Below are 9,736 nucleotides of genomic sequence, written 5' to 3' on the forward strand. Positions count from 1 at the left end.
TGTGATCTTAATATCTGCCTCATTAATCAACCCACTATGCAGAATCAAACAGCTTTTATATAATAGGAATACAGCCTGTACATGATTTACCTAATTTAAATATATATATATATATATATATATATATATATATATACTGTCAATTTATTTATATCTAAACCTATTTTGAGGAAGAAACTAAATGCAGAAAATACCAACATCAGCATTTAAGTTGCTTTAAATTATTTCTACCATATTGCTAACTTTAGCCACACCCCTTTCTCTAAAATCCCGCCTACATATCAGCCAATCCGATGTCAGTATTCACGGACGCGCGTGTTTGACAAGCAGAGAATGCTTCCGATTGGCTAACAGGTGTGGGCCGCTCTTAACATTTTTGGCATTTGTGTTGACACCTTTTTTTTTACAGTCTATGGTTGACACACATATAAGTTTGATTTGACTCGACAACTATTTAAAAGTGTTTTCAAGTGAGTTGTAACATTGTATGCGCGTTTCCTCAAAAACAGAAGATATATCTTATGGACGCCGCAAAACATATACTAAAATGGTGTTTGTAAACATGCGGAGCAGCGCATGCTAGAGCACTCCTCCGCGCATGCGCAGTGCGACACTGTGCGATCCCCAGCGCTTTAAGCTGTGTGGTGCGTTTGTTGTGTCTGCTGGTAAGTAGGTCATTATTAATTATCATAATAATACGTTGTTTTAAATATTAAGTCACAGCCCAAACCATCGATATTACATAACTGAATTGTTTGGCGTGTGTAAAATTTGCGCTGGGCGTTATTAAAGTCATGTTTTCCGCATTTCCGTTTACTGGGCGCTAAATGTTTATAATAAAGTGCATTGAAAAATCATATAGTGAGGTTCGTCTGCAAATCCACTGCTGCATCTCTCAGTCTTTCGTCCATCTGCAGTCAAGCGCTTTTGCATTAGCATCAGTCTCAGTTCATGCGTTCACATCAGTCGTGTTTTATGTTATGAACATGCAACAATCTCACTGCAGTTTGTAACGATGAGATGGCTTTGCGCAATAACACAGTCACATCGAGAAGCTTTCCATGAGGCCTTCTGTCTATTTCTTATTTATGCTTCCTGTTTCTATGATTGCTGATCGTTTCAACTTTGAGATTGCTCGTTTTTATTATTAAAACATGCTGTGCTTATGCACTAATACACCTGCGTGGGTCCTGTGAAATGGATTTTAAGTTTTAGGGAGCTGTATGTATGTATATATGCATGTGTTATGGGTCAAAACGATAGAAACCTTGTTGGCACTTCCTAGTGGTGCTATCAGTAATTAAGACTGATCATGCACAAGCTTCGTGCCCTGCTGGTGCTTTTACAATGCCAGCTTTTATGACTGCTAGTTTCCCCCAGTGATGATGGAAAGGGGGGGGGAAATATTAATATGTTATTATTAATAAGCAGGTTGTTTTGTTAGACTGTTTAATTCATATAAATAATATTTACTTAAGATATTTTTTAAAAACATTTTTTTTGTTTTTGTATTTTGACCACACCAACAGCCTGGAAATGCTTTTTTATTATACTGTTTTCACAACAGAATAATAATTTTAAAAAAAAAGTAATTGCTTTTTTTTTTTTTTTTCACTATCATAATTTTATCACAATTCTGAAATTGTATGAAAGTATGAATTTTTTTTTTTTAAAGATATAAACTTTTTTTATATCTATTTTAGGAGCCACCTAATTACATGGACGACTAATATATATATATATATATATATTTTTTTTTTTTTTTTTTTAAGAAATATTGTATATATTTATTTAAATGCACAAAATCATATTACTTTCACAAAATGCATTTTGTAATTCAGACAGACTCTTTCATCAATAAATTGGACACTGAGAGCAAATCAAGACTAGCAGATTGATGATTTAATAGTGAATGCCGATACCCTGTTAGTAGACAATAAAAACCATTGCTCTAGTAAATAATTGAGCTAATTTTCTCATTTGCGTTCTGTTTTAAGAGCTTCCTGATTGACTTGCAGCTCCACAGTCCCTCGCTGTGACATTTGTCAGAATGGCTCTGATCTCCATCGAGGACCTGGACGGACTGGATGATGAGCAGGTGGACGATGACATTACCGACAGCTCCGAGCCAATGGATGAGGAGGAGCAGGACCGAATGTACGCCCACTGGCAGGCGGTGGGAAGGACACACCAGGTGTCTGTTCCCAGAGGTAAGACTGAGAGACATCTCCATGGAAACTGAGTGGGAGAAGAAATGACCCTGGCTGATCTAGTTCAGTGTAAACCTTATCGATCAAGCTGCTTTCAGATCAGCAGTGAAGTGACTCTGGTTTTTGTGTAGAGATGAGAGGACCCATTGAGGAGATGACGAGGAGGAACCAGACCTCAGAACAAGAGCAAGTGCCTTTTGTCACCATCTCCAGACACGAGAAGGTAAAATCAGCCCATTTGTGATGCTTTGTTAATTTGTAATCACTGGATCTTGAAACATGGGGCAAAACTTGTCTACAATTAGGAAAACGGCAACACTTCCACTTTGAAATGAATCATAGTTGATCATTTCACTAGAACAACTTTACAGTTTTCATTTGGCTATTTGCACTAATTGTAAATAGCAAGTAGATGCTATGTAGGCTACACTAAGTGAAAATAGCAGTATTTTCTTAGCAATAGATGCTATTAAGTGAAAATAACGATAGATGCAATTTATACTGTTAAAATAGCAGGATTTTCTATATTTATACTGCTTATTGTAAATATTGGGAATGATCTGCACCTCATTATTGTAGTACATCATAAAACAGTAGGATATAATAACATATTGATTGTAAATGATCATTTTAATTCAAATTATTAAATGGATGCCAACGTATTGGGACATTAAAGCCCTCCCTACACCTATCCTAACCCTACCCGATACTTTATTTTGAACTTTTTGATTATTTCCTTTATTTTTATGGAAAATAAATGCTTTTTCCAATGTGATGTGAAATTTTAAAAGGGAGAAAAAAGTTGGGCAAAAGGCAGATTCCAACTTGGATCGATTGCGTTAAAAAGACTGCTGCGCGCGCTTTAACCGCTACGCCACTGGTGCTGTTTTAAGCATATTGTAAGCATATAGCTAGCATATTTTGTAATGTTGACTATCCTAATCACACGTCGGTGGCCAGAGTTAGTGTAAATGCCTCTGCCAACATGGCAGGCTATATGCACTCCGATTTCATTTTATTTTTTCTGTATTTTATCATAATTATGACATTATCAGCTACTACTGTACCTCTTAAACCATCAGGCCACAACTTGAAAACAGAAATATAAATATCATTAAAAAGGAAAGATTACTCTGTTCTGAAAAAAAGAGTTTTTACATGTGTGATATGCAAAATATGGTTACTTTATCAACACCATCAGTTGTCAACCCTGACAGATTTTTAATTGGTTGAGCTGAAATCATTTTCAAACCATCCTAGTTTCTTAATTAATTCTTTTTTTTTTTAAAACAAAAGCCGGATTTTTTGAATAAGTATAATCAGAATTTGACCTAACAGTGCACATTATTTTTGTACTTCTAGCATTTTGACTAGTACTTAAGAAGCATTGACATATTTAGTTGTTATTGAATGATTTTTACAAAAAAGATTTGTTTAAATGTAATTGTGTTGATGAGCGTCTGTTTGTGTTTGTGCAGCTTGGCGAGGTCTTGTACGAGGAGAGAGTGTATCCTCCAGGAAAATGGGCATGTGTCAATAAAGCAGACATGCTTTATGAGCAAAGCATCTCCAATGCTTTTATGAAACTCATGCGCTTCATCTGCAAGGAGAATTCAACAGGTAATCTTTAACCACCAAACTATTTCAAGTCGGTGCTTTGAAACCCTTGCCTTTTATTGTTTGTTACAATTTAGTTTTCTGGGTTTTTTTTGTTGAAAACTGGTCTTAACTTTAAAGTGTATCTTACAGTTCACTCTTGTAAATATATAATAATTACAGTGATAGCTATAGCCTACACGTGCATTTGTTGCAGCCATAAAACAATTAGCTTTTTCTGTGGAATTTCATACCCACCCAACAAGCTTACGCAGTCATGGAACAGACGTTTCTTACGCTGTACAATTCGTTGAATCAAAATCAGGTGAACTGAACATGCTAAAGTGGACCAAAAAACAGATTTGAAACCACTTTGAGTCCAGATTCACAGAAATTTTGCTAATATCACACCTTGCGCTGTACAGTTAGTTGAATCAAAATCAGGTGAACTGAACACAAAAAATGTACATTAAAATGAATGTGCTAAAGTGGACCAAAAAACAGATTTGAAACCACTTTGAGTCCAGATTCGCAGACATTTTGCTAATATCACCACACCTTACGCTGTACAGTTAGTTGAATCTAAATCAGGTGAACTGAACACAAAAAATGTACATTTAAATGAACGGGCTAAAAATTATGACTAAAGTGGACCAAAAACAGATTTGAAACCACTTTGAGTCCAGATTCAGAAATTTTACTAATATCACCACACCTTACGCTGTACAGTTAGTTGAATCTAAATCAGGTGAACTGAACACAAAAAATGTACATTTAAATGAACGGGCTAAAAACTATGACTAAAGTGGACCAAAAAACAGATTTGAAACCACTTTGAGTCCAGATTCGCAGAAATTTTACTAATATCACCACACCTTACGCTGTACAGTTAGTTGAATCTAAATCAGGTGAACTGAACACAAAAAATGTACATTTAAATGAACGGGCTAAAAAAACTGACTAAAGTGGACCAAAAAACAGATTTGAAACCACTTTGAGTCCAGATTCGCAGAAATTTTACTAATATCACCACACCTTACGCTGTACAGTTAGTTGAATCAAAATCAGGTGAACTGAACACAAAAATGTACATTTAAATGAACGGGCTAAAAAACTGACTAAAGTGGACCAAAAAACAGATTTGAAACCACTTTGAGTCCAGATTCGCAGAAATTTTACTAATATCACCACACCTTACGCTGTACAGTTAGTTGAATCAAAATCAGGTGAACTGAACACAAAAATGTACATTTAAATGAACGGGCTAAAAAACTGACTAAAGTGGACCAAAAACAGATTTGAAACCACTTTGAGTCCAGATTCAGAAATTTTACTAATATCACCACACCTTACGCTGTACAGTTAGTTGAATCTAAATCAGGTGAACTGAACACAAAAATGTACATTTAAATGAACGGGCTAAAAAACTGACTAAAGTGGACCAAAAACAGATTTGAAACCACTTTGAGTCCAGATTCGCAGACATTTTGCTAATATCACCACACCTTACGCTGTACAGTTAGTTGAATCTAAATCAGGTGAACTGAACACAAAAATGTACATTTAAATGAACGGGCTAAAAATTATGACTAAAGTGGACCAAAAACAGATTTGAAACCACTTTGAGTCCAGATTCGCAGAAATTTTGCTAATATCACCACACCTTACGCTGTACAGTTAGTTGAATCTAAATCAGGTGAACTGAACACAAAAATGTACATTTAAATGAACGGGCTAAAAACTATGACTAAAGTGGACCAAAAACAGATTTGAAACCACTTTGAGTCCAGATTCGCAGAAATTTTACTAATATCACCACACCACGCTGTACAGTTAGTTGAATCTAAATCAGGTGAACTGAACACAAAAATGTACATTTAAATGAACGGGCTAAAAACTGACTAAAGTGGACCAAAAACAGATTTGAAACCACTTTGAGTCCAGATTCGCAGAAATTTTACTAATATCACCACACCTTACGCTGTACAGTTAGTTGAATCAAAATCAGGTGAACTGAACACAAAAATGTACATTTAAATGAACGGGCTAAAAACTGACTAAAGTGGACCAAAAAACAGATTTGAAACCACTTTGAGTCCAGATTCGCAGAAATTTTACTAATATCACCACACCTTACGCTGTACAGTTAGTTGAATCTAAATCAGGTGAACTGAACACAAAAAATGTACATTTAAATGAACGGGCTAAAAAAACTGACTAAAGTGGACCAAAAACAGATTTGAAACCACTTTGAGTCCAGATTCGCAGAAATTTTACTAATATCACCACACCACGCTGTACAGTTAGTTGAATCTAAATCAGGTGAACTGAACACAAAAATGTACATTTAAATGAACGGGCTAAAAAAACTGACTAAAGTGGACCAAAAAACAGATTTGAAACCACTTTGAGTCCAGATTCGCAGAAATTTTGCTAATATCACCACACCTTACGCTGTACAGTTAGTTGAATCAAAATCAGGTGAACTGAACACAAAAAATGTAAATTAAAATGAATGTGCTAAAGTGGACCAAAAAACAGATTTGAAACCACTTTGAGTCCAGATTCGCATACATTTTGCTAATATCACACCTTATGCTGTACAGTTAGTTGAATCATTATGGTCTATAAGTCCTCCCCCCGAACACACAATAATTAACAAAGATGACTTGTTCACAAACATACTTCTGCTGGGAAATTTTTATATACACAAATCTAAGTAGCCTACTTGAAAGTGAAACCGACGTGATGTGCATTTTATAATGAGTTTATTTCTTATAGCCTATAAAAGCCCTCAAAGTGATGAAAAAGAAAAAATGCAATAAATCTTTCGTCCATTATAGAAGAATATTATTTACAGGAAAAACCCTAGCCCCTTCTTCACCTTCATGTAGCCTGTTCTGTATATTCTAGGCACGTTGTTTGTAAATGGCTAACGTTAATCGCTTTGTAAAAAAAAAAAAGAAGTCCTCCCCTAACTTCCCGCTGCCCTGTATCTTGATCTCTCATTGGCTGTAGGTCATCGCTGATGTATTTTTCAGTCTGAACTCATTCACACAGCAGGATTCACACAGTAATTTTGCTAACGTCACCACACCTTAAGCTGTACAGTTAGTTGAATCAAATTCAGGTAAAATGTTTCCCAGTGTGCTCAGTTTAGGCTCTGTGTCTCCAGGACGGTACCTTGGCATGTCAGTACCTGTTGTGAATGAGATTAGGATGGCAGACAACGGCACTAACTTCATGAAGGATGTGTTGACTGCATATTATCTGCCCGCTGAGTTCCAGGCCAGACCACCTGAACCATCCGATCCTGATATCAGAATCGTTCACAGGGACGCCATCCCGGTCATAACCAGGTACACGACCACCCTTCCAAACTAGACCCTTGGAGCTCAACCTTTAGACCTGTATGCATGTTCTAGAATGACTAAAGTTGAACTTTTCTTCCGTTCTAGGGTGTTTTATGGCACCACAACAGAGGAGACCATCTCTCGTCAGATCAGCATCCTTTGGGAGCTTCTGGGCAGCTCTGAGGATGTTCTCCAAGACCGCTACATGGTAGCCGCGTATGAGAATCCCGGCGTGCCCCAACGCAGAAATGAGATCTGGTTTATTCGCCGTGGAGCGTGAACGTTTCTCAGCTCGCCTGTTAAGCCAGTAGAGACGTTTGAGTAGCTCAATGTCTCGAAGAGAAGGGGCGGAGCTTGTCACAATCAAAACCCATTTATCCTTTTGTATTGTTGTGAGTGTGATGCATTTGTTTTTAATCAGTGAGTAAAGAAACTACAGTTTATTGCACAATAGATATAGATAACAATGTATATAGCCTGCTGTTGATTTCAGGGTCAACACATGGAAGAGATATCAGTGGGTGACTTCACCTTGGCATTATTTTTTTAACTCGGATAGGAAGAATAATGAATCATCTTCATACTATGTTTCCTGCTTGATTTAAATATTATACACTACTTGAATTCACTTTCATTGCTCAATTTGTTTTAGTGCAGAAAATGGTTTTTCTAGGTTTTCCATAGTGTTCTAACATGGTGTCGGCAATGACTCGGATATTACGATATTCACAACTGTAAACCGTAAATCTTTCAATAATGGTATTTGTAGTTTGTTATTTGCTTTATATGTTGATAGAAAAACAGGTTCAGTTCAGATTTGCAGCTGGTATTAAGATTCGATACTTACAGTAACTGTATATTTACAGTTGTAATTTTAAGCAGTCATTGAAATGTTGTGTTGGAAAACTTTTGTAAATTTAAAATATTTTTTGTACTTTGTGTAACACTATCAAACCATTTATCAGACAATCATCAGCAAGAGCTTTTCTATTTCTAAAACTCAGAATCTTCTACATTTTTATCTTATGGGCCAATGAAATTCTTACCTGTTAGATATTAGTAGTGTATTTTCAGTTTAAATCAGTCATTTGCCACAAGTATGGCAGTAGTATGGTTTTTTACGGGTATGCTTGTTGATCTCTTTTCTTTAGATGGAATCTGCAAGTCTAGTATATCTAAACACAGCTTTTTCTTCAAATGAATGGAACCACCTGGCAAAATATCCCTTTGCAGCAGTATTGTATATGAGCGCTATTTGGTCTCAAGGATGTAACTGCATTTACTTATCAGTGTATTTTATTGTTGTGTTTCATGTAATATTGTACAAACGTATGTAAAACATCAGCGCAACTCTTTAAAGCACTGTTTTGATTAATAGCTTTTGTGACATTGATGGCGTAGGTTGTACTTTTAATTGATGTTTGCCTTGCCGAAGTGTTTTAAAACTTGCACAGTCCCCCTCAAGTCTGTAATAATACAAATAAACTTTATTTAAAGAATACTTGGCATATAAACAATAGCTTAACGTGCTTTGCAAAGAATTGAAAAAGTTTAATAAATGTATACAAATAAGAAAACAAATGGTGTTTAAATAAATGATGGATAACTAAATAAATGAGGATCTCTAAAGCCAGAACTTGTAATAAGCATGAGCAAAATAATTTATACTTCATCTAATTTGCTACGCTGCTTTACTCGACTCTTAATTATGGAGCGCTGCAATACCGTTTTCACCACAGATTTACACCGTAATGCCGTCGGTCATATGACAATAACAACATGATAAATGTAGTACATCCAGATTACATTTATAATGCACACATTCATAGATTAGAACATAGTTTTTTTATGGTCGCTAAAATAGTTACTTATTCAAAATAAGTACCTACTCAGAAAATAGGTGATTTCAGATGCATGTAATCACATCACATCACGTATTTCAAAACTGTTTTATGAGTTTTTGTCTACATTTTATTAAACAAGATAAAAATCCATTGAACACACAATTGTGATGCCACTCTGACGGGTTAATTGCAAGACTAGAGGGCATCTGGGTGTGGTGGGACAATAACCAATTATCCTGATGCCATTTGGGACAGGCCCGAGGAGCAGGCAGGTGGTTGCAAATTAAATAACTCCAGATCGTGTGTGGCACGGGGTGTGAAAGGGTTTTAGGGAATCAGTGGAAATTTTGAGGGTTTTTTTTTTTACATTATTTTTAGAGCTGTCAGAGTTAACGGTGCATAAAAAATAAATAAATCAGTTAAAAAGATATTTAATTCAGGTAACAATGTTTTTAATGGTTTTAACTAATGAACTAATAATTTAGTTAACTAATAAATACACACTTGATACAAAGTCAGTATTTTAATTTTTATTTATTTTAATTTTTTTATTAATTTTTATATTTTTGCTTTGGCTTCAGTAACAATATAAACGGCAATTATTTAATTTTGCAAACATGCTGTCTTATATGACGTCTTTATTTTTACACTGTATAAATGAGACTATTAAATATTTGGGGGTCTAATTGGCATCAAACATTTTGAAAACATCTGGTCTAATGGATGACTGCAC

The 9,736-nt window shown here is 35.4% G+C and overlaps 1 protein-coding gene across 2 annotated transcripts; it reads left to right on the forward strand.

Moving 5' to 3' along the window:
* Positions 1 to 395: 395 nt before the first annotated feature.
* On the forward strand, positions 396 to 8,660 carry soul4 (heme-binding protein soul4). 2 transcript variants are annotated; one of them, XM_058759369.1, is made up of 6 exons: positions 396 to 665; positions 2,019 to 2,210; positions 2,342 to 2,433; positions 3,689 to 3,830; positions 6,982 to 7,165; positions 7,265 to 8,660. In XM_058759369.1, the coding sequence occupies exons 1-6, from the start codon at positions 599 to 601 to the stop codon at positions 7,437 to 7,439; spliced, it is 852 nt and encodes a 283-aa protein (XP_058615352.1). In that variant the 5' UTR covers positions 396 to 598; the 3' UTR covers positions 7,440 to 8,660. The 2 variants fall into 2 exon arrangements, with proteins under 2 accessions (XP_058615352.1, XP_058615353.1); XM_058759370.1 differs by having other exon boundaries at positions 402 to 665; positions 1,998 to 2,210.
* Positions 8,661 to 9,736: the final 1,076 nt, after the last annotated feature.

Source organism: Onychostoma macrolepis, chromosome 22 (genome assembly GCF_012432095.1).
Source record: "Onychostoma macrolepis isolate SWU-2019 chromosome 22, ASM1243209v1, whole genome shotgun sequence".
Classification (NCBI taxonomy): Eukaryota; Metazoa; Chordata; class Actinopteri; order Cypriniformes; family Cyprinidae; genus Onychostoma; species Onychostoma macrolepis.